General features: G+C 37.2%; 1 protein-coding gene across 1 annotated transcript in view; it reads left to right on the plus strand.

The window, feature by feature from the left end:
- LOC140199469 (protein boule-like) overlaps positions 1-26,984 on the plus strand; it is a 104,654-nt gene that overhangs the window by 8,495 nt on the left and 69,175 nt on the right. Inside the window, exons 4-6 of the mRNA XM_072261613.1 lie at positions 8,465-8,519; positions 25,650-25,725; positions 26,516-26,643. Of these exons, the coding sequence (XP_072117714.1) occupies positions 8,465-8,519; positions 25,650-25,725; positions 26,516-26,643 (259 nt within the window). The remainder of the gene's footprint in view (positions 1-8,464; positions 8,520-25,649; positions 25,726-26,515; positions 26,644-26,984) is intronic.

Consider the following 26,984-nt stretch of genomic DNA (forward strand, 5'->3'; position numbering starts at 1 on the left):
ACGTTGCCTTTTCATGATCTCATATATTATTTCTCTTTTTCTGTTTGCTGTGTTCCTGACATCCTCTTTAGATATTCATTTCATCCATGATATTCTTTGCATCCTCCTCAAAAACCACATCTCGGCTGCTTCAATTCATTTCCTCATGTTACTGGATATTGTCCAACATTCTGAGCCATATAACATAACTGGATAAACGTAACATTTCAGTACTCTGAGGCGGGTTGTCATGCCTAGTTTAGTATTGGTCAGTATACTCTTCATTCTCATAAAGGTGTCTTTTGCCATCCCTGTTCTTCGTTTGATGTCCATGTCGCACCTGCCATCTGATGTCACCCAGCTTCCTAAGTAGCAAAATTTCTGTACTTGTTTTATGTCTTCCCTGTTTATTCTCAGCCTGCAGATAGGATTCTCCTTCTTTTTGGATATCACCATACATTGTGTTTTTGCAATTGATAGACCCATTTTTGCACTTTCTTCAACAACTATATCAATTAAGTTTGTAGTTCTTCCTCCATACTTGCAGGTAACACAGTGTCATGTGTATATCTGAAATTATTGATGTTTTCACTGCCAACCAAGATGTCTTTTATTTTTTGTAATATTGTTCACTGTACACATTAAATCAGGGGAGAAAACACCCTTGTCTAACGCCTCTCTTGATTTTTGTAAACTGACTCACTTCTCCATCTATTCATACAGCGGCAGTTTGTTCCCAGTACAGATTTCTGATTAGGCGGAGGTCTTTCAAATCTAGATCTAGAGTTTTCTGTAGTATTTCTAGTAACTTACTGTCCTTCACTTTATCAAATGCTTTTGTGTGGTTGATAAAACAAACAAACAAATCTTTTTACACTTGAATAGCTCATTCTAATAGTATCCTTAACATAAATATTGTGTTTCTTATACCTTTTGTCTTTCACAAAACCACATTGTTCTTTACCTATTTCAGCTTGTATCTTTTAGCTCTTGTCATCAAAATTCTTAGAAGTATTTTGGTGATATGACTCAATTAAACTTATGGTCCTACGTAATTCACATTCTGTTGCTCCAGGTTTCTTGGGAAGAGTGATAAATCCTGATTTTTTTTCATCTCTTGTATTATTTCAGTCTCATAAATGTCATTGATTAAATCAGTAAGTTTTTCAATTCCATAATCTTCAAGGGTGATAATTTGTTCAATTACTAATTCATCAGGACCTGCTGCCTTTCCTTTCTTCATCTTATTCATTGCATTACGAACTTCAGATTTTAAAATACTTGGACCTTCCACGTTTTTCTTAATTTCTGGTTTTTCGTCTCGATTGTCTTCAAACAATTCCTGAATATATTCAGTCCATCTGTTCATAATCTCATCTTTTTCCATGATAATAGTATCGTCCTTTGCTTTCAAACATCCACCTGAAGAACAGAGAAGCTTTTTACCGGTGATATTCTTGATTTGTTGATGTAACCTTTTTGAATCAGTAATAGGGATTCTTTCTATTTGCTCACATTCTTGGTTCAACCATTCTTCTTTGGCCTTTTGACATAAGCTTTTAACTTCTTTTATCTAAGGACTATAGGATTCTATAGGATTCGCTTTCTTCTGTCTCCTTTCTTCCATTAGATTTTTGATTTCATCTGTCATCCATTTATTCTTTGTGTTTTTTTTTTCTTTTTTAGGAATCACTGACTTTGCTGATTCTACCAAGGCATCCTTTAGAGAGTTAAATTTCATTTCTACATGATTGCTATCATCTTCAGCAGATTGTATTTCTAGACTTTGAAATCTATTCCTTACTTCAACTGTAAATTTTTGCCTTTTCTTTAATTAATTGCAAGTAGTCAAGGGATTGTTCAGGTTTTTGCTGCTTTAGTTTTTTAAGTTTTACTTTTATGTGACATACTGCTGGATTATGGTCACTATTACAGTCTGCACCTGGATATGTTTTGCATTGAGTCACTGAGTTTCTAAATCTTAGGTTTATAGTAATAAAGTTAATTTGATTTCTAGTGTTATTACCTGGACTTTTCCAGGTCCACAAGCGTCTTGGATGGTTTTTAAAGTAGGTATTCATAATGACGTGATTATTCATCTTGCACCATTCTACCCATTTCTCACCTCTTCCATTTCTTTCCCCTAGTCCAAATTTTCCTATGGTATTTCCATCAGCACCTTGCCCTAGTTTAGCAGTTAAATCTCCCATGACAATAACAATATCTTGAGATTTGCATCCATTCTTTGCTTGTTCAAGCTCTTCATAGAATTTATCTATATCCTCATTTGTTCCACCTGCATAATTGCTAAATCAAATGGTTGTCCTCTGAATCTAACAAGGAGCACTCTTTCTGATACTGCCCAATGTCCTAAAACACTTTTGCCATGTTTTCATCCATAAGAATTCCTACTTCATTAGTATGGGATGTTCTACAAGAATAAATTAGTGGTTTATTTTTATTCTGACATATTCCAGCACCGTTCCAACAAACTCGCTAATTCCCATCATGTTAATCTTTAGTCTTTCCATTTCATTTATAACATTGTTCAATCTTCCTGCTTGATATAGGGTTCCTACATTCCAAATGGCAATAATTTTCTTTTGTGTTACTTGAATTTTATGAGCAGTAGCTTGATGACGGTTGGGGATCCCCTGCTGACCAGAATCAACCCTACTGAGCGAAGCATCTTCAGAATTGTCCTGAAGATCCCCTTGACGCTGTTGTTGTGTGATACATTTTGTGAGTTTGACCATGGTTTTCTTAGCAAATAGATTCTAGGAAGCCTAGTATCCAGCAACGGTGGTTTGCTATTGCCTACCATTGGACGAACTAAAGAAATTGCCATTTCTCTTCCCAAATGTTCATCCGCCTGTACTGTAGCTGTTGACATTTGAGGTCCTAGCTCATCTGCCTTCTCCATCATAAGTTCCGTTACTGAACCTGCTGGATCTGCCATTGGTCTTCGCTCATATCCTGAGCAGGAACCCTTGCAGGTGCTGCCGTTTCAGGTCAGGGTGGCCCTGAGAGCAATGAATAAGGGGTAACTCCACTTTCCCCAAAGCTTTGAAATTCCCCAATCAGAGCCTCATCACTGGTTGCAGTTTAGAGTTATACCCAGGACATATGTTTCCATTTACTGTTTTGATAATTAATTTTCTTTACAAGTGTGTATAGGCAAAAAGACATACAATAGCTCTATGAAATCTATGCATAAACAAAGACTGATAACTAATGTGCCAAAGAGGATAAATTGCAAATAATTTGTAAAAAAACCGAGATCATGAGTTGTAACAAGTCCTTGAAAGTGAGTTTGTAGATCATAGAATCTGTTCGGAGTAGAGATCAGTACGGAGCGTATGCACATTGATTTTTGAGCCTGATGGTTGTAGGGTTTTATATATCTCCCCCTCCCCCTCTCCCTCTCCCTGATGGTGTGGGACCCAAGGCTTCTGACCGTGGCCTGGATGGTGGTGGTCTTTGAATGCTGCTTTCTCGTGGTAGTACTCTATGTATATGTACTCTTACGGTGGGGAGAGCTTTATCAGTGATGTACTTGGCTGTATCCACCGCTTTCTGTAGTGTTTTTGTTCCTGTGCATTGGTGTTTCAGTACTAGGCCTAACAATTCAGTTTATTGCTCTTGTAGACCACATTGAGCCAAAATCTGGCTCAGTAGTACAGATAGTAGAGTTGCTGCTTTGCAGCTTCAGCAACCTCGATTTGATATTGACCTCTGATACCATCTGTGGAGGTTCCGTGTTCTTTCTGTGGGTTTCCTCAAGGTGCTCTTGTTTCTTCCTACATCCAAAATTTTTAGTCTAATAGGTTTATCGGTCACACTAAATTATTCCTAACATGGAGGTGAATGGTAAAATCTTGTGGCAAAGGTGTGGAAAGATTTTGAGTAGAACAAACTTGGTTTTGGGAGGATAAGTGAAATGATGGAAAGGCCTACGTAGAGTTTCCGAAAATACGGGAATCTAGGGCCAGAGGGCACTTTCTCAATACAAGGGCATCCCTTTTGAACAGTTATGAGGAATTTCTTTAGTCAGGAGGTTGTGAATCTGTGGAATTCATTGCCACAAATGGCTGTGAAGGCCAAATTATTGGGTGTATTTAAAGCAAAGGTTGCTAGAATTTTAATTAGTAAGAGTGTCAAAGGTTATAGGTAGATGGCAAGAGAATGGGATTGAGAGGGAAAATAAATCAGCCATGATCAAATGGTAGAGTAGATTCAATGGGCCAAATGGCCTCATCCTGCACTTAACATTTTATGGTCTAAAATGAATGCTTACAGGTTGAGTTGATCTATTGAGCCATGCATTATTCCTCTTACTCAACTCGGATCTAATACTATCAATATCTTTGGCTGCATCAACATCTGCTGTCAGTGTTTTTAAAGAACAGCAATTGCTATTTTGCCATCATGCCTTTTTCTTTAGTTTCCTGGTTTGTCATAATCAACTTGTATTCCCTGTTTTTGTAATTTCAATTTTTCAGATTCAAGATCTTGGTTTCACATTGAATATAAGCAAAGCACTCTATGCGCACACACACTTGTGGTGTACCTTTGCTGGTACAGCCCATCATGCCCATACCAACTCAACCAGTGCAAATCATAACCATGCTAATTTTTTACCTTCGTATATAAAGTTGAGAATAATAGGGCCACTTGGAGAAGAATCATTTTATTATTTAGAAATATGAAATTTTAAGATTCAGTTTTCCTGCTGGGAAGATGGCAAATGTGTTGCTCTTCAGACAATTTAAATAACTTAATAACAAAAGGATGTAATTCAGACTGCACTAAGAATTAATCTAGAACAATTTCTGCAAACTACACAACCATGTAGCAGATTTGGATCTAGCATGTTTTGAGAGGCTATTGTCTTATTTAAAAAGTAAAGTTGGAGTTCATTGGTTTTGAACACTGCAAATGCAGCCATCTAATGGTGATGTAACAGGAATACGGAAAATTGCTTTATTTCGTGTGACTAGACAAGAATATTTTTGTGAACTAATTGGAGTTTTTTTCAAGGTAGTTCAAGGGCATTTGTCGAAACAATACTTTTGGATTTGTATCATGAGAAATTATAGGTATTGACGTGAGAAGATAGCATTTTGGTTGACATTTAATATCTCAGATCATGATTTTTTCCATCAGAGCACTTCAGAACAACATTCATAGTGGGGTAAACATTTTTAATCTGTAAAAACTGATTTGAGAATTAAGGTTTTTATTGGCTTTTACAGTTGGAAAGAAACAAGAAGTTAATTGGTTTAATGCATGCTATGTGAGTGTAGTAATGATTTTTGGGGGGTAGGAACTCAACTGAAAGAAAAAGTGAAGGTTAATGCTGTGTAAAACTTAAAGGATTTGGATTAATAGTCTCCTGTAGGACAAGAAATATTAATCAAGTTCAGTGAAAAAGTTTTTACTTCTCAAAAATCTGTGTAACAATGTTCATGGGCTTAAAGCAGAGGCAAAGGATTTGGAATTCTGATTATTCTAGCACCTGATAACTTCACAGTGGACTGAGCAAAAAGGAAAGATTACTCCTGATGAAGGGTCTCAGGGTCTCTTGGCAGTGAACTCTGCTTTGGACCAAGTCAGGTCATTTCTGATATTGACCCCAAGGAACTTAAAGGTTTTGACCTGTTCCAGTTGCGCACCACCGATGTAAATTGGGTCGTGCGGTCCTTTTGGTTCTAAATTGAAGGTATGAAGGGTGGGAATAGTTCTGTGAAAGCTGACTGTTCTCCAATGCCATCCCTAAGTCGTCAGTTTTTCATGGTAGTCTTGACAATGGATGTTAGTAGCTTTTTGAACATATAGAGTTAATTAATACATCTGAATCTGTTGCTTTCCAGAATCTTGCACATGGGTAAGAGTAGTAGATAACAATGGGAGCATGGATTATATCTTGGACTTCACTGGTTTACATAATTTTGTTCCCATGTGGTACATTGGTATTGAGTTATTAAATAAGCCTGTCAAAACCTGCAATATAGTGATGGTTTGCATTGGTAAATATGAATATTCTATTTTTGTTTATTTACTGCAGCAATTTTTTTTATTCTGAAATCATTTTTGGACTATGAGTCATGCTTACAAATATAAACCGGAATATGGTAGTACCTTAAAAGAACCACACAAGTAATGGATCACTACAAGAGATCTATTATGTCAAATGAACATGTAAAGCTGCATTCCAGCTTCAACAAATTGAAAATGTGCTATAGACATCGATGTATAACCTACTACCAGATGCTAATAGCAAGCACTTTTCTTCCAATTATTTAGTTAAATAGAAAATACGTGGTAATACAGAGGTGTGAAAGTACCATAGTAATTTGCAAAATCAAACTGCTTGAAATATAAGGCAAAATCTCAGAACCACTTCTGGATGAAGGTAATGATAAATTTCATCAATGCATCAGCATTGCTTCTGTCCATCCGAACAGGAGAACATTTGAGATCAAGGTCCGCAGAAAACTCACCTCTGCCCATGACAAGGATCCAGTGCAGTCTTCCTGCTAACCCAGATGTACATTATGAGGTTGAAAAGATCTGCCAACTGTAGAACCATGTCTGCACAGCACAGTAAAACTTTGTAGTGAGGAATTTCGGAAACACATTCACAGCCTTGCCTTTCTCATCTGGGAACAGATGGACATGACAGAAAGCTCTATGTCATGATAGTGATTATAATCAAAAAGGAGATAAATCTGAATGTATTAACTCCCAACAGGGAAGCTGTCAAAATGCACTTCAATTGCCTTCGATAGGCTCACTGAATCATTGTTTTGTCCTTCAAAAAGTAAAATGAGTATGATCTTCACAGAGAGACAATGCAAAGCAATAAGCAGCAAATATTATACACCTATTTATAATATGAAACCTAGGAAATGTTTTTATTATAGTTAATACCTTGAAATATGTTTTGTGTGTGGAGGAGAAAAATACCGAAATAAAAACAACTTTATTCATGTGAAAATTTGTAACTTGCTTGATAATGAAGTTGTGACTTTGCCCTACAGGAGCTCACACCAAGAGATTACCAGAATATTTATAAAATTGTAAAATAATTTACTCCAGCAAATTGCAGAATTATTAATTCCAACTTGAAGATCAGTCATCTTGCAGGGTTCAGCAAGGTTCTGTTGGTTTTGAGGAGGTTAATAAGGACAGAGGTGTTAAATGGAGTGGCTAATTACCAAAGTATATTTTTTTTATAAATAAACTGTGGATTCTTTGATTTCTGGTCTATTGGGTTAAATTGTTGCAGTTATTGGACTAATTACCAGTGGTAACAATTCACCAGGAAGTAATCAAGCTAGAGTCTGGCACAGTCACAACAACTTGGAGCTGAATGCCCTCAAGACAGTGGAGATACATATTGACTTCAGGATAAATATGCCTCTTCTCCACCCGCTCATTATCAACAACTCTAAAGTTAGCACTTCCGGTATTCAGGTTCCCGGGCAACATTATTTCACAGGACCTCATGTAGGATAACCCTATCTCCTGAACTAACAAAAAAGGCTTGGCAGAGGATGTGCTTCTTGCAGAATTTAGTAAAATTCTATCTTCCTCAGAACGTACTGGAGCAATTATAGAGAGCATCCTCCATATCACCCATTAGTGTCTGGTTTGTTGCAGCATCCTCTCACAATAGTGGAAACTTTTAAGAAACAGGTCAGCAGAAAATATCTGTGGCACCAGTCTACCATCATTGTGGACACTAGCCACCCTGTAAACTGTTTTTCCAACAACTCCCTTTTGGAAAGCACTGTAGGGCTGTTAAAACAAAAACTGCATGCCATCTTAAAAGTTTATTCTAGATAGCCCACCCCACCCCACCCCACCCCCCCATCGCCATAATCACTACACTGTACTTTAAACACTTCACACCATTTCTTAGAATGCTGTTTACATGCAAATACATAGTGGTATTTATACACGTTTCATTCCACATGATACTTTAACCTGAGCCATCTTGACCAAAACTTTAGGTATGACTTAAAGTGGGAGTGTTGTATAAGTACAATCAGAAGATTTCATGTCCAGTGTGATGATTGTTGTTCAAATATGCTTAAATATGTGATTCCCTTTCTTTAATGGCAGAATATTGCTCTAAGATATTGAAATTGCATAACAAATGAAGATGAAGGTGTACTTACACTTTAAGAAATAATGTGTGGGATAAAATCTTAGATCTGGTCTAAGAACATTAACAGCATTTTATCACCTTTTATGCTTAATACACTTTTTTTAAAGTTTTTCTGCTGAAGCCATCTATCTTTTATACCTACAATTTATTTTTGAAATCGATCATGATGGACTTAGAACTATATCAGATCAAATTTTAAAAAGTGAAATGCCTTGAGTTTTCAGAAACTAGTGAATAATTGTTTCTACTTTTGTTCCTTGAATCTGTCACATGCATCTAAATTAATGTATAGCCTATACTTTCCTTCAGATATGGGTTTATTACCTTTGAAACCCAAGAGGATGCTCAAAAAATTTTACAAGAGGTAAGAGCCAATAATTCTAACTTCATGTGATTTTGCTTTAGTTGTTCTCCATCTGTTCATGTTCCAAACTAAAAATTGACCTAAGAAGAGAGAGTTTGGAATATATTTCTTGTAGGAAAATATTAAAGTGTGTATTAAACTGATGAAGAAAATATTTGGTTTTTCGGTATCATAGAGTATATAATACTTAGCATTGTCAATCCATTTTTTTCTTGTTTAATCAAGTTGCACTTTTAGATCTTCAAAATAAAAGACCAAAATAACACCAGGATATTTCTTGGCCACTTGAATCAATAACTTTCTTATATCACCTAAGAATGTCACAGGAAAGATTGCATTATAAATTACCATCGCTTTTTACAGAATAATATTTTCTTAAAATATTCCCTGTAGTACTTAGGATATTCAGGTATCTCTAAAATTATTGTTAAATTATTGGATAGTCATTGCAGGCAATCATGATTTGATGATCGCTCTGATTGTTATAATATGCTTAAATATGCTCAGTTGCCACTTTATTAGGTACTTCCTATAACTAATAAAGTGGCCACTAAGTGTATCTTTATGACCTTCTGGTGCTGTAGCCCACCAACTTCAAGGTATGACATGTTGTGCATTCAGAGATGATCTTCTGTGCCCCACTTTTGTAATGCATGGTTATTTGAATTACTATCACCTTCCTTTCATTTAGGACCAGACCAGCCAGTCTTCTCTGACCTCTCTCATTAACAAGGTGTTTTTTCCCACAGTACTGCCACTCACTGGATGTTTTTATGTTTTTCGCACCAACCTCGAAACTAGAGACTGTTGCACATGAAAATTCCCAGCAGATCAGCAATTTTTATACTACTCAAACCAGCCTAGCTGGCCCAACAATCATTCCACAGTCAAAATCACTTGGATCACATTTCTTCCCCATTCTGATGTTTGGTCAGAACACCATCTGAACCCCTTGACCATGTCTTAATGCTTTTATGCTTTGAGTTTCTGCCACATGATTGGCTGATTAGATTTTGCCAATTGTGAGCAGGTGTACCTAATAAAGTAGCCACTGTATATATTCATTTATTTTCATTAAATTCTTACGTAACAACATCATCACATCAGACCAGCCCCTTAAAGCTACTTCCTAACTCAGTGTCGGTGGTTGTGAATTATGTACATTTTCGCAATTGTTACCCTACACAACCTGTGGAGCTTGAATGAGCCGCTCAGCTCAGGTCCTGTGTTCCATGGGTCGAGGAACCACAAGTGCCTCTGGCTCAACTAGAGGTGCATTGAAACGGTCATGATCATGTTGTGATGCCAGGGGCATGGCAGCGGAATACACCAAATCTTGGTGGGCTAGTTTAAGGAGATCTTCTAAAATATGCAGGTTTACCCCTCTTATCTATGATGTCTTTTTTCACCATTCCAAGATGTGGAATGGGCCATCATAGGGGGCCTAAAGGGATGTTGGTGTGCATTATGGTGGAGGAAAACAAACAAGGCAGAATGTAGGTCATCAGGAACCCAAGAGTGCTGTATGCCATGATGGGAGGTAGGAATAGGTGAAAAGAAACTGAATTTTTCTGAGAAGGCTGGAATGCTGTGGAGAGGCCAACCAGGCATCATGGCATCAGGAAAGAAATCACCTGGCACTTGTAACAGCTGACCATGTACCAACCAACTCAGCCCCAGCAGGACCCATAGGAGACAATCATGCCAACACTCATTGGTCAGAGCAGCATTTAAGAAGCGGTGAAACCACATGCATAGACCATTGCAACCCAGAGGTTTGAAGTGAATTAGGGACCACAGTCAGAAGAAATATCAGATGGGATGCCAAACTGACTCAGAAGCTGGTGAACACCCAAGCCATATCTGTAGCCGTCATCAACGCTAGAGGGATGACCTCCGGACAGCTGGTGATCCAATCCATCATTGTAAGAAAGTGTGTGAAACTGGGGGTGGGGGAGGACCATGAAGGTCCACATTAACATGGTCAAACTGTCTCTCAGGGACCTCAAAAGGTGCCACTGGCTTCTGAACATGACAGATAATTTTTGAAATTTTTTCCCCATTGGCACTACACAAACTGCATTCCAATCATGTATGTCCTTTCTGAGGCAGTGCCAAACAAACATTAGTGCAACCAGTTTCTGTGAGGCCTTCTGGCCCGGATGCAGAGGCCATGTATGGAGTCGAAAACTGTCCATCTCCAGTTTGCGGGCATGATGAGGTGAGGGCAACCAGTTGAGACATTCCACAGGAGAGAGACACCAACACACAAGTATAAATGCTCACAACAGCATAGCCCATTTGTGTAGGCTACGGCATAAGCTGGTACGCACAAGTATAAATCAGCCTTTAGTCATCCCCTATGTGTACAGTCTCAGCAGCTGGCCGTGAGAGGCAATCAATCATGGCATTATTTTACCCCTTGATGTGTTGTATATCTGTTGTGAACTGGGATAGGTAGACCTGATGGCTTTGCTGCCGTGCAGACCGCATCTGATATTTTGGCCATCACGTGCATGAGGGGTTTGTAGTCAACAAGTGCTGTGAAATGGCGACTCTCTAGAAGAAAACAAAAATGATGGACAACCAGATAAGAGTTAGAGAAGCGCATGGTCAAACGTGCTGTACTTCCTTTTGGGGGAGGGGATGGAGCTGCCAATGCAAAAGGCGAGCAGTGCCACATGCCTCTGAACAGCTTTTGGTACACAGCACCCATAGCAATATTTATGGTGTCAGTAGTAATGGTTGGGGAGCGGGAGTGCCAGTAGGGTCGTGTTAGATAGAGTTCATGTATTGTCATATGCTCTGGTCACGTCTGCTGTCCAGTAAGCACTTGATTAGGGTTATTGCCTTTAAGCGTGCAATACAGGGAAAGCACAAGTTCAGCAGTTTGTGGAATGAAGCTGTGATAGAAATTCACCATACCGAAGAACTCCTGTACTTGCTTAGTAGTGTGGGTAGTGAGAAATCCATAGCAGCAGCTATCTTTGATTGAAGGGGTTCGCACCTTTTGCAGAGATGCGATGGCTTAGAAAGTCAATGAAAGTTGATAACCCAATCTGACATTTCGTAGGGTTAATAATCAACCCGTGTTGGCTTAAGCATTCAAAGTGTGTGGGGATGAGATACGTATTCGAATTTTGACACACTGGCGATGAGTATGTCATCCAGGTAAACAGTAATCTCAAGTCTTTTAATATAGCATCCATCAGCCGTTGAAAATTCTGCACTGAATTTTTTTCAGTCCAAACTGTATACAAAAACTCAAAAATGCCAGCCAGGGTTATCATGTTCCCCAAACACACAGGCATCTGATGGTAGCCCCTAACTAGATTTACTTTGGGAAAACTTTTAACTTTCCAGATAAACATGCCAAAAAGTCTTGAATGTGTGGAACTGGGTAATAGTCAAGGGTGGTGGCCTCGTTAAGGTGTCAGTAATCACCACATGGACAGCAACCACCATCAGACTCTGGGACCATATGGAGGAGTGAAGCCCAGGTGCTATTTAATAGGCATAACAGTGCCGAATCTTTACATGTTGGCAAGATCAGTCTTCCTCGTTGCCAGCTTTTCTGGGTCCAGTCCATGTACGCAGGCTTGGACTGGCAGGCTAGTTGTGAGAACGTGGTGCTCAACCCCATGTTTTGTGACTGTCATGGAGAAAGTGGCCTTGGTGAGGTTTGGGAATTTGCCCAGTAGTTAAGTAAACTCACATGCAGTGTGAATGCGCTTGACCGATTCATAGTCCTTGATGTCCACAAGACAGCAGTTCTTAAGATTGATGGACAGTCCTTGGGCACATAGGAAATCGGCACCAAGCAGAGGTCTAGGCACTTTAGCCAAGACAATGAAGCAGAGTGTCATCCATCATGTCCCCTAAGCCTGGATCTTGCTGTCATTGGTGATCTCTGGCAAGATTTTGTCACTCTTCGCCTTCTCATTGATATGTAATGCTGACGGCACACCTCCTTGAACACCGTGTCACCCTGAAAGGGTGTCCTTAATGAACAATGGATAACCCTGGCAGTTGGAACCCACGGTGTTCAAACCGCTGATGTCCCAACGCACTGGTACTGTCGAAGCTGCGAGGTGGTTGGCACTTCCTAGCATTTGTACCAAAATTCATCATTTTCAGGCGGGTGTTCAAGGAGACTCGCAGCTCTCACAGCCGGGTAACTGCTGAGTGACTCTACCGCGTGGTAGAATTAGGTGTCGTTGGTGGAGATTTCTTGCAGAGTGAGTTGGGCCTTGGCTAGTACAAACCAAACAACGGCTTTTTTCTCCCAAAACTCTGGCAGTTTCAAAGCTACTGCATTGGCCAACACATTCGATAACTCTGGAATCGTTCTAGAGCATCGGGAACACCATTGTAAGTTTTTGCAAATAAAACAAATGTCAAGGCGGATCGACACGATGAAAGAACACAGGTACCACAAACACAATAAAACAAGCAATATTTTCTTAAACTTTATACTCTTTATTCATAGCATGCTATTTGGGAAGTTACAGACTGATCTAAAGAGCCAGTCCGGACACTACCCCTCCCCTGAATCACAGTTCTTCACAATTTATAACATTGATCATCACATAACGCAGGAAATTTTACAATTACGCGAGTGAAGACAGTTTTAGAATAGTTTCGATCACATGTTAATAGTTTCGATCATATGCCAGTATACTATTAGATGTAAAATCGTCATTGGTTAGTTATTATTTTCTGCCAAAACTATCCTGGATACAACATCAGTTCCTTATATTGACACCTTCCCCTTTCTCTTGAACGTTCTGTCCCCTACGCTATCCTTCCCATATTTAGTTATACCTTGAGATTTCCCTTCAATCATCCTTCAAAATGCTTTGGTATGACCTGATAATTTCTTATTTGAAACTTTATCTAGCATTTTCAGAGAACAATGTCTAGTATGTCACCTGTTGCTGGGTAGGGTTTTTTTCTGCCTTGCCCAGTGACAGTAACATAAGGTACTCATAAGGTAATTGATCATTGTTCCTAGTCTATACCCATATTTACCTATCCCTATACTCTTATCACAAAGTGACATTTTTTGTTTAATGAAACCTGTAACACATTTTATTGAACTCCAAAACCTAAATTTAAACAAAAGCACACTAAAAATTCTTGCATCATCACGACAGACCAGCTTCTTAAAGTGAAACCCCAACTCTTATGTCGGTGATTGTGAATTATGTACATTTCTCCCAGTTACATTACCCGACAAAGTAATTTGTTTCATGGCAGAATATTCTTCGAGGATGTTGAAATTGAAAAGTTGACATTGAAACCTGAAGTTTTGAGTTGTGAGTAGTTTTGTTATCCATGAAAGGGAACATAATGAATTAATGAAACTATGGCATTGTATTAAATATGGATTTTATTAAGGAAATTAGGTAATTTGCATTCTGAATGTGATGTTTGCTCTTTGAAGTGATACTTAAAAGATTTTATAACAAATTTGGCATCATTGTGTTAATGGTAGGTAATGGAAAAATAGAAGGTACTAGTACCAATATTTAATCATATGCCATGGAGTCATTTTTTCTCATTCTATTCACCAAGTGACTGCTGAGGTCACTTGTACAATTCTAATTCACCAAAAAAAACTTCGAAGCAGAAAAAAATCGGGAAGAAAGCCTTTTATGCTTTCAAAGATGCTCCAATGTTCCAGATACAGGTAACCTCTAATTAACAGCTGTTAAGGTGACAGAAACTTGCCCTTGCAATATACACTTCATTTGAAATACAAAATAAAATTTGCTTTTGTAGAATTTGTGTGTAATGGATAGATGGATGAACTCAAAGAAAAATCAACTTTCCTTTATTAACATACGTGCAAATGTATATTGTTGACAGAAAATTGCAGTAGGGAATATTTTCTAGCAACTCAATCCAGATTTCAGTAGGTGGGTTTACTTCTAATTTGTTTTAATTCTGTAGAATCTGTAGACCAAATAGCTTATAGTAAATATTTGCGTCAGGCTGCTATTAAAACATGGTGTTAAACACCATTATCTTCTCAGTATGAATCAACAAGCTTCAAAACGTGTGCCTATACAACTCTTCACAACTGGATTCTTGACTTCCTTGTCAGCAAACCACAGTCAGTACAGATTGGTAATACCATCTTGCTGACAATCAACAAAGGTGCATATTAAAGATGAATTGAATTGACTTTATTTCTTTCTTTTCAAATCTTTTTATTGTTATACAGAAAAAATAACGAGTACATTGAAGTAACAACACAATGTCTCAAAAAAGTCATTATCTTAAAGATTGGGGAAAAAAAATTTGTGATAACAAAAAAAACCTACTAAGCAGAAAAGTGAGAGAAAAAAGAACCCATTAGGTGTACAACCCCGGAGTCATGCGTCATGCAAAAAGCTTCTAAAAATAAACATCAAACTGCCAGCAAGAAAAGAAAATATACTAAAAAATTTACAATTGGATCGTGGAAAAATTATATCAGTTAGCTCAAATGATAATAACGAGCAAATCAGCCCCATCTTTTCTCAAAATCAAATAAAGGTTCGACTTCTAATTTTCTTCAAACTAAGACATAGCATCACTTGAGAGAACCATTGTGACAAAGTGAGAGCTGAGGTATCCTTCCACTTCAACAAAATGGCCCTCCTAGCTATCAATGCAATAACATGTTTGTCAGACACAAACACCATGAATATTTTGAGGAATTATTCCAAAAAGAACAGTTAATTTATTAGGTTGTAGATTAATTTTAAGTGCTTTAGAAATTGTTGAAAAAACTGACTTCCAGAATTGTTCCAATATAGAACAAGACCAAAATATATGTCAGTGTAGCTATCTCAGTTTTACATCTATCACAATGACTATCAACATTAGAAAAGATTTTAGAAAGTCTCTCCTTCATCAAATGATAACGATGTACAATTTTAAATTGAATCAATGAATAGCTAGCACAAATTGAAGAAGAGTTAACCAGCTTCAAAATCCGCATCCAATCCTCCATCATAAATCAAATTAAGTTCCTTTTCCCAATCCTGTTTAATCTTAGATAAAGGATGCTTATCCCATTGTAATAATAAATTATAAATTCTTCCAATAGAACCCTTGATCAAAGGATTCATACTCATAATAGTATCTTAACAGGTCAGTCTCCAATATGTAAGGAAAATTGCTTAAATATTTTTGTAAAAAATGTCTAACGTGAAGGTATTGCAGGAAGTGAGAGTATGAAAGAGAATATTTATCAATTAATTGTTCAAAAGACATTAATCTATCTTCTTTAAATAAATCCAAAAAAGAATTAATACCTTTATTTTTCCAAGGTAAAAAAAAAAGTTGGATCACTCAAAGAAGGCTTAAAAAAGTAATTTTGATAAACTACAAAGTTTAAATTTTTTAAGATTAAAAAAATTGTGGAACTGGAGCCAAATTTGTAAAGAACACTTAGTCACAGGATGTAGGTTTAAATTAACAACTTCAACTAATTGCGAGGTTAAATAAAACTGTTTTACAACTTTCAGTTCCAGGTCTACCCAAATCGGCCGATCACTCTTATCAACCCAGTATAACCAAAAGGACATATATTGCACACTAACAGCCCAATAATACATTCTTAGATTAGGCAAAGCAAGACCTCCATCCTTTTTCAATTTTTGTAAGTGACATTTACTAATTCTTTATCTTTTATTATTCCAAATAAAAGATAAAATAATAGAATCAATCCGATCAAAAAACTTCCTAGTCAAAAAAGCAGGAATATTTTGAAATAAATATTTTTTAAAAATTTGTTAAAATCATCATTTTAACTATATGAATACGACCAACAAGTGAAAATGTAAGTGGACTCCATCTACTGAATAAATACTTCATACTACTAAAGGAACAAAATTGGCTTTATAAAGATCCTTTTTTTTTTTAGTAATTATAATCCCTAAATATCTAAAAGAGTCTGTGACTTTAAAAGGAAGGAGTAATATATAGAGACAGAATCATTTAAAGGAAACCATCCACTTTTTCTAAAATTTATTTTATATCCTGTAAAACCCCCAAATTCATTAAATAATTTTAGCAAGGTAGGAATAGATTCGTTAGGGTTAGATATATAAACCAATAAATCATCAGCGTAAAGAGAGATCTTATGCATGGTCTCATTCACAAAAATCCCATGGATATTTTTAGCCTCACGAAGAGCAATAGCAAGGGGTTCTAATATTAAATTAAACAACAGAGGACTTAATGAACAGCCTTGCCTTGTCCCCGGTGCAAGCTGAAAAAAAGGAGACCTACAATCATTAGTGACAACAGTAGCAATAGGGGCTTTATATATTATTTTAATCCAATTATTAAAATTAGCACCAAAGCTAAAATTCTCTAAAACATTGAATAAATATTTCCATTTGACTCGATCGAACGCTTTTTCAGCATCCAAAGATACAACACATTGTGGAGTTTTAAAAGAGGAGGAATATATAATGTTAAGTAGTCTCCGAACATTTGAAAAAGAATAGCGATCCTTTATAAAGCCTGTTTGATCTTTAAAAATAATTTTACCCAAAATATTCTCCAACCTATTGGCCATTATCTTTGACAGAATCTTGGCGTCGACATTCAGTAATGAAATAGGTCTATATGAAGCACAGTGAGTGGGATCTTTATTTTTTTTAAGAATTAAAGAAATAGAAGCATTGTAAAAAGTTGAGGGTAAATCACCTTTCACAAAAGAATCCAACATTTCCTACATGTACAGAGAAAGCAACTTCCCAAATTTTTTATAAAATTCTACGGGATAGCCATCAAGTCCCAGGGACTTAACCAGATTGCATTGAAAAAATAGCTTTATGAATTTCGGCTTCAGTGATTTGAGCATCAAGAGTTTTTTGATCCTCAGCTGAGATGTTAAGAAAAACAATTTTTAGTAAAAAAGCATTCATTTCAGACGATCGTAACGGACATTGAGATATATAAAATTCAGCATAAAAATCTTGAAAAATCTTAGTAATTTCTTCATATTCCTGAGCTAAGGTACCATCTTCCCTAGGAATTTTCATGATTTGCCTTTTGGCTGCAGCCATTTTTAATTGAGATGCGAGCAGTTTATTATTTTTATCTCCAAACATATAAAATTGGCTCTTTAACTTAAGCAAATATCCTTCAATGGGATGAGTTAATAACAGGTTATATTATGATTGAAATGCCACCCTTTGTTTAAATAAATCAGTATTGGGGGAAATTGCATAGATATTATCTAAATCTTTAATTTGTTTTGAAATTCTATCTAATTCTGCTTTAGTTTTTTTAAGTTTAGCTGAATAAGAAATAATCTGACCACATAAAAATGCTTTAAATGTATCCTAATATAACTAATTTAGACATAGCCCCTATATCATTAAAAAGAAAAAATTCTTTTGTCTGTGTTTCAATGAAACTGACAAGTTTGGGTTTTGGAATAATGTCTGAGACATGCGCCAAGGTGGGCAGACAAGAATGACATCATCAAACTCAAAAGAGAAGCTCAGAGGCGCATGATCAGATATAGCAATAGCATCATATTTGCAAGTTTTAACACTAGACAAGAAGTGGGGATCGCTTATAATATAATGGATCCTCAAATTTTTTTTATAAACAAGTGAAAAGAAAGAATATTCTCTATTATCGTTATGGAGATACCTCCACAAATCAATCAACCCAAAATCAATCAAAAAGGAATTAATAAATGCCACGGATCGATTTGGAAGTCGCTGATTGGGTGAGGTCTTATCAATCGTACGATTTAAGCAGCAGTTAAAATCCCTGCCCATTATCAGCATATATTCATTTAAATCAGGCAGTAAAGCAAGTACCTTTTTAAAAAAAGTATCATCTAACTTAGGACCATACAAATTAACCAAAGCAACTTTTCTGTTATAGATTGTTTCTTTAACAATTAAAAATCTACCATTAGAATCTGATTCAATATCCTCTGGAATAAATATATTAGGTTTAATAACAATAGACACGGTGCCTTTTGTTTTACTCTGAGAAGTAGAGTGGAATTGCAAACCATTCCACCATCCAAAAAATCTATTTAGATCTCCTGCCCTGATATGTGTCTTTAGAGCAAAAATTATATCAGGTTGGAATCGGTTAATAATTTTAAAAGTCTTTTTTCATTTAATAGGATGATTCCAACCATGTACATTCCAACTTATTATATTGATCTGTTTAAATACCATACTATAATTTTATTCTACTTTATACATGCACAGAGCACATACCAATACGGGATGATCAAAAATGGCGGTGATGAAGAATACAACCACATAAAAAACAGGCATGCTCCGGAATCACCCAATGGGAAAAAACTCGTAACTCTAAACCCACCCACCCACACTGGAAGCCCGAAAAAGGCAAGCGATCTACAATAGAGTTCAAAGCTACTGACTGCTCTGTCTGTGTTTTCTTTCCCTCCCCCAGTTAGTAAAAAAGTAGAGTGACCTTGTAAAAAAACAATGAAGTCTCAGCAAAAAAAATTTACATTCCATGGACTAATAAACAAGAAAGAACCAAAACAATGTTATCTCTTAGAGAGAAAAACCAGTGCCATCTTTGAGTTTAATATTAATTCCCTAAAAAAGCTTTAAACTCAATTATAAAATGTTATAATAAAACAGGAAAAGAGATATAAAAAGCCCTATTAGTAGGAAAAAACTACCAATTAGCTGATTAAAAAAAAGAAACAAACCAAGTATTAAATTAAAGGAACAAATCCCGTTCTTTTCTCAGTCGAATGTTCAGATGATCATTTAGACAGACATACTTGAGCCATAAATCTTTCCAAAGGAAAACCAACAATATGCAGTAATGAACAACTCTCCTTGTCTTCTTTAATTAGTCTCTCAATGAAATATACAAATGACCTTCATAAATCTTCTTTCCAAAATGCGAATAATATACGGATAGCCAAACAGCCTTTCAGATAGTTCATTCAGCTGCGGCGTCAGTAACAGCGGCGGGTATGGCCTGAACAAAGTCCAGTGCAGCTTTTGGATCAAACAAAGTAAGAGGAGGAGTATTAGCAGGAAAAACTTTTAATTCTTGTCGGATACCTCAAAGAGGGAAAAAGTTTTTTATCATATGCTTGTTTCATTACCAGGGCAAATTTTGATCTTTGTTCCATTATCTCTCTTGGATAATCTTCGTAAAAGCGGAGCTCAGATTCCATAAAAAAAACTCTGTTTTCTTGCCTGTCGCATTATTTGATCTTTAATTTTAAAGTAATGAAAGCAAACCAGAACAAATCTTGGTTTACTAGAATTCTTCAATTTCGAGATAAACACCCTGTGTGCCCTTTCTATAGCAGGCGGCTTTGATAGAATGGTAGGAAATGTGGAAATGTGAAAAAGCTTACCGAAGTAAGCAGTTAAATCTCCATCTTCAGCTCCTCCTTGCAGCCCAACAATTCGTATATTCTTTCGTCGAGACCTAGTTTCCAGGTCTATAATCTTATTTTGATATCTTTCCAAAGGAGTTGTAGCTTCAGACAACTTTTGCTTGGTTATCTTCAATTCCTCTTCATGTGTAATAACTTGAGTTTCCAGGTCTTTTTAAGTTTTCCCAGAAATGACTTCATTTCATTACTATTCTTTTCCAGTTGGTCTTTAATTGATCCATTCTGATCCTTAATTGAATTCAGTGTCCGAAGGATATCTTCAGCCCACGATGGCATTTCATCAGGTCTTTCCTTTTGCACCTTTCCTTTCCCATTACCTTTATCACTAGGTTCAGGTAAATTCTTCCCATTTCTGGTAGGCATAGACATATTGTTCCCCCTCAAGAATCAGCAAGTAAAAATTTTAAATTCAAAGATTAAACTAGGGGGGAGAGAAAGAAAACTTAAGGGCAGCACAAAAATACTGCTGCTCCATTTGCAGACGGGCAGTCCTCTGACTTTATTTCTTACATCCTTCACACACATGGGGAGTTAAAATCTTTACGTTATGTCTCTGTCTAAATGTGCAACATGTAATCATAGTAATTTATAATAAATAGAACAATCATGTAACATAGAATTCGCTCAAATCAGCATGAGGTAATCAGTTTGATGGCCTAGTGGAAGAAGCTTTCCTGGAGCCTGTTGGTCCTGGCTTTTATGCTGCAGTACCATTTCTGGGATGGTAGCAGCTGGAATAGATTGTGGTTGGGGTGACTCGTGTCCCCAATGATCCTTCAGGCCCTTGTTTCACACCTCTTTTTGTAAATGTCCTGAATCATGGGAAGTTCACAACTCCAGATGTGCTGGGCTGTCTCCGCACCACTCTGCAGAGCCCTGTGATTAAGGGAGGTAGAGTTCCCATACCAGGCAGTGATGCAGCCAGTCAGGATGCTCTTAATTGTGCCCCTGTAGAAACTTCTTAGGATTTGGGGGCCCATACCAAACTTCCTGAACCGTCTGAGGTGAAAGAGGCACTGCTGAGCCTTTTTCACCACACAGCTGTTGTGTACGGACTATGTGAAGTCCTTGTGATGTGGATGCCAAGGAACTCAAAGCTATTTACCCTCTTAACCCCAGATCCATTGATGTCAATGGGGGGTTAGGCCCTCTCCATTCCTCCTGTAATCCACAACCAGCTCCTTTGTTTTTGCGACATCGAGGGAGAGGTGGTTTTCTTGACACCACTGTGTCAGAGAGATGACTCCTTCCCTGTAGGCTACCTCGTTATTCTTTGAGATGAAGGCCAGTTAATATAGTATCATCGGCAAATTTAATTAGCAGATTAGAGCTGTGGGTGGTGACACAGTCATGGGTATACAGGGAATAAAGAGGAGGATTTAGTACACAGCCCTGAGGTGCTCCTGTATTGAGAGTCAGGGGTGGAGGTGAGGGGGCCTACTCTTACCACCTGCTGGCGGTCTGACAGAAAGTCCAGGATTCAGCTGCACAAGGCAGGGTCAAGGCCAAGGTCTCTTGAGCTTCTCGTCGAGCCTGAATGGAACTATGGTGTTGAATGCTGAATTGTAGTCCAAGAACATCGTTCTCATATAAACATTCTTCTCCAGATGTGTAAGGACGGTATGTAGAGCAGAGGCTATTGTGTCGTCTGCCGATGGGTTGTGTTGGTAGGCGAATTGTGTCCTTATTAGCCCAGTGCGCTACTGTGTACACTCATGACTATGTGGCTAAGCACAGCCCAAACACCACCTATAAATTTACCAAAGGCACTGCTGTTGGCAGGATCTCAAATGACGATGAAGAGTGTACAGGAAAAAAATAGTTCAGCCAGTTGAGTGGTGTCACAAAAATTTTGCACTCAACGTCACAAAGACCAAGGAATTGATTATCAGCTTCATGAAGAGGAAGTTGGGAGAACACACACCTATCCTCATTGAGGGGTCAGTGTACTGAAGGATGAGCAGTTTCAAGATCCTAGATTCAATATCTCGCAATCTATCCTGGGCACAACACGTCGAAGCAATTATGACAAAGGCAAACCAGTGGCTCTACTTCATTAAGAGCTTGAGGAGATTTGGAATGTCACCAAAGACACCTGCAGATTTTCACATATTGAAGAGCATTCTGACTTGTTGCATCACCATCTGGTATGGAGATGCCAATGTATGGGAATTATAAGGGGTTTGAGGATTGTAATTCAGTCAGCTCTATCGTGGGCACAGTCCTCCCTGATATTGAAGGTATCTTCCAAAGGCAGAATTCATCATCTAGCATATGTCCTTTTCTCATTACTACCATCAGGGAGGAGGTACAGGATCCTGAAGACCTACACTGTTTTAGGAACAGCTTCAGCTCCTCTGCCTTCAAATTTTTGAACAGTACATGGGCGCAATCTCACTATTTCTATTTTGCACATTTTTTATTGTAACATAGTAATTTGTTATGCCTGCACTGCACTGCCACAAAACAATAAATTTCACCATTTCTGTCAGTGACAATACACCTGATTCGGACTGTAAGCATTCCTCGACTTTGCATTATTTAGGACTTAAAACATCATGAAGTTCTACAGTGTTTCACTGAATTTCTTAGTGGTTTGGTGCATTATAATTATTTTCGAAGACTAGCATTGTACCGGTGAATTATGTCACATTTTGAAAAACTAGATATTAAATATGTTGGAGTGATTTTTGGGTTTAGGTCATCTACATTTAGCAAATGGCTTTGGCTACTAGTCTTCTGTTCCTTGACAATGTATTGTGGATTTAATTTGGAACGATGCATTTCCTAAAAGCTGTGAATCCCAGTCCACAGACGATGCTGGCATCTGTGGGACAGATGTGAACCAGAAGGTGTGAAGTTTGCATGTAGCTTCAAAAGAAAGCATTGTCTATACTTTGTAAATATGGAATTGTCCTTTGTGTTTAACAAATAAATATCGAGCCCTACGTTGGGACAGCAGACCGTTCTACCAAAAGCATCTCCATATGATGCCTGCTATACCTTGTTTTGTCGAATAAAGAAGCTGCTTTGTATCTACCAGTAACTCTTCTCTCCAGTGATTTCATTCACGCAACAGCAAAATATTGATGTTCAGTGATAGCAATCTTACAGAGACCTCTGGATTAGTGTACAGTTGTGTCTGCATTACCCATTTGTTTGTGCTAGTCTTAATTCCATTCCTGGCTATCGATGCCCATTTATTTTCAAGCGAGTGTTTAGCCAGAAGGAAAATATATGTACAGAGTTAAACGTGGTTACTACTTAATAAATCGACAGGGAAAAAATGAGGTGTGAATTGTTTTCTTATTTTTTTCTACCCTTTATAGCGTAGGTATTATTCCAAACAGCACACTTCACTTACATTGTGTTTGATGACAGTGTATGAAAATTAGCTACTGGGTTTTTGCCAGTAATTCAAGAGAATGTGTGCATAAGTAATTAGAATTCAATACTTAAATGATGGTGTTTTCTGTCACTGGAGTTTATGCTACTTCCTTTCTGAGTTTGAATACAAATAGAGACTGTTAAATTACCCATGGCAGTATTGTTACTTGCTAATGTGGATGCATCTGATTGCACAGTGAGGTTCCAATACTTCCTCTGTCCTTTTTCTGAGCAAAATTAAATTGGAACATTTGGTGGTTTTTGAATCAGTCTGTTTTCTGTCAAAGATTGGATCATAATGCAGGAAAATTCAGAAGATCAGATGAACCACAAGAGATCTGAACAGATTTTTTTTTAAATACACCAGGTTGATAAAATTTTCTCTACGGCCAAACTTTCTGAGCTGTATTTAAACAATAAGGCGTAAAGAATTGTATTCGGCATTATTGAAAGAAGCAGTTAAGTGCTAGAAGAGTACTGTTGTTTGTTTTTGATATGGATGCCACTCAGACTGGTGATGTGGAAGATCTGTATGATATCAAAGGAGACTCTGACTCTTCATCTTTTTTTCTCCAGTCCTGATGAAGCGTCTGAGCCTGCCGCATCGACTGTTTACTCTTTTCCATAGATGGTGCCTGGCCTACTGAGCTTCTCCAACATTTTGTGCGCGCTGCTTGGATATCCAGCATTTACAGATTTTCTCATTTATGACAGACTGGGCTGATGGATTTTTTAATTTATCAGGCATTATTCTTCTTGATTATGTTACATTCTAGTTGCAATTAGTACTAGAGTATATTTAAGAGTGGGATTTTTCCTGTCAGCACTCAAAAACAATTCAGAATAATGATAACATTGTAGGTTGGTATTTCTAATGCCTTCCCAAATAAACTATACTTGTGAATGAAATCTGTTTGCAACTGTGCTTATTTCAGGGAAGTACTCAACATTGCTTAATTTCAACTGAAATCAAACATTCAACCTTGGCGGGGGGTTGAATAGTGTTTTATGTATTATTCTTAGAACTTAGTGACTAGAAATGGATTGATACTGTCAAGGAAATCAGGAAGACAAGAGGGTACAGAGGGTATGAGATGAATCTAGCAGCATGACTAGAGTGAGAGTATATCCCTTTCAGGATGAGCAGAGCCACCTATGTCTTGATCTGCAAAAGAAAGATGAGATTTTTAGTGAATGTTTCTCGTTTGCTTATTGAGGGAGAGAAATGAGGATTGCTCAAAAGGGAAACAACTGGAGATGCTTTGAAGGATATTTGTATAACCAGGAAGGAGTATTTGCAGCCTTACTGCACTTTGAGTGCATCCTCGAAATTTGCCGGGGGGGGGGGGGGAGAGAAGTAGAGAAGAAATTGCAGAGTCCCTTACAGAGATATATGCTTTATCTTTAGACACTGATGAAGTTATCAAATGATGTTCCGATATTTATATCTAACAAGGCCAGGAATGACAGGCTAATCAGCCTGACATCAATAGTGGAGAAGTTACTGGAGGGAATTCTAAGGGACAGGATCTACCAACATTGGATAGATAAGAATTTGATTAGAAGTCAGTATGACTTTGTGCCTGGGAATTCGTGCTTGGTGAACTTTTTTGAGTTTCTTTGAAGTAATTAAACAGTAGATGAAGGTGGTAAGTGTATAGGATGAACTGCAAGAAGTGGTTGAGGCAGGTTCAGTAGTATAATTTAAGAAGCACTTGGATTGATAGTACATAGAGGGGTGGGACTTATGAGGGATAAGTGCCGAATGCAGGAAATTGAGAGTAGCTGGGTTGAGATGGACTCACTGGACCAAAGTGCCTGTATCCATGCTGTAACACCCTATGATTCTAACTATTCTGTCTGAAGCCCAATCAATCTGAGCTCATTGGGGACTGTTTTCTCCATCCTCCTTCCAAGGATTTTGGTATGATCATCTCAACCCAAACTCTATGGAAAATAAATTAATGTTATGCAAGTTCCTGTTTGTCTTCGGTTTTACAGAGACCCTTTGTAAGGTTCAAGAAATATTTAAAGCTAAAATCTGATTGCCACAACCGCTTCAGATTTTTTTTTCCAAATTTAATGTTTTCCCCTAAATATTCTTACAATTGTAATGTCGGTGCAATTTAGATTGAATATAATGTGTTAGAAATTTTTGAAGGATACACTTAATCTTATATGTTATGCTCAAAAATTTATAGCTGGGTAAAAAAAATCCTTTACTTTCCAAATTCATATTAAATTATACTTTTTAGTTCTGTATATGACTTCTGTTTTTTAATTTGATAATAAGTTTTGTAACTTTGTGTTTTCAGGCAGAAAAGTTGAATTACAAGGATAAAAAACTGAATATTGGTCCTGCAATAAGAAAGCAGCAAGTGGGGATACCACGTATGTATTTAATATAGTTGATAATTCTGGGAAGAATACAGTGGACTGTTTAATGACTACACTAATGAAAAGATGTAAAAGCAAATAGATTCAAGGTAGTTTTAATAAATCTTATGGGGACAATGCACTACCTCGGATGAAAATCCACAGCTTCATTGTGAACCATTTTTATTTACAGTTTAATTTCATGTTGAGACCGTAAATCTATTCACTGGTTGAATAGATACGTAATTAATATTGATATGGGGAGATTCATAGTGAGCTGGGATTTTTTTAAATCAGTTTTGCCAAGTCTGATAGCAGAATTTCACAAGTGATTTCAATTTGTGTATTCCTTTTATTTTGTAAATTACTTGTTTTTTACATAATTTAGTAGCAAATGCTTTGAGAGTTTCTGTTGGGATTCTGTTCATGCTTCATATTTTGTATTTCTGAAAGTTTTGCTTTGCACATTGTTGCTTTATTCTTTCTAGTCAAATTGTATTTGTGATGAGTTTCATGCCAGGGTAAGATGAATCTCACTAAGTGTCTTTAATGCTATAACATCAGTGTATTAGGGTACTCAAAATAATTTCCCTTACAATCTTTTACCCACATGATGCTGAATTATATTGATACTGCTATCGTCTCAGGAGGATGACTTTGAGAGTTTAGGTAAATGCTTGTTAACTTTAAGCTTGTATATGAGCTGGTATGAAATTTTCTGTAGAAGATTATGTATTAACCTTTACGCATTTTTTCAGTAAGTGCTCAGTATTTTTAATTGAATCACATTGTGCCTGTTGAGTAGGAACAAGCTTAATGCCAGCAGCTGGGACAATGTACTTAACCACTTCAACAGGATACCCATATACATACCACAATGGAGTGGCTTATTTCCACAGTCCAGAAATTGCTTCTGTTCCACAGCCTTGGCCTGTGAGTAAATGCATACTTTTTTTTTTAATTTTCCAGGAACCAGCATTAGAGGAAATGAAAAAATTAATGAAGGGGAACATTAGTTAGGACAGAAAGCTAGCAAGTAATGTCAAAACGAACAGAAGGATTTCAGTTAGATACATAAAAAGGGTGTAGATAGGACAAAGAAATCAGTAACAGGAAACAGGAAAATGGCAGATAGGTTTGTAACAGTATTTTGCACCAGTCTTCGTGGTGGAGGGTACCACAAGTATTCCAAAGATATCTGATGAGCTAGTTCTAAATAATATTTACAATAATCATTGTGCTCTATCAATGTGCAAAGTATTGGGGACCAAAGG

This window comes from Mobula birostris, chromosome 6 (assembly GCF_030028105.1).
Source record: "Mobula birostris isolate sMobBir1 chromosome 6, sMobBir1.hap1, whole genome shotgun sequence".
Taxonomy (NCBI): domain Eukaryota; kingdom Metazoa; phylum Chordata; class Chondrichthyes; order Myliobatiformes; family Myliobatidae; genus Mobula; species Mobula birostris.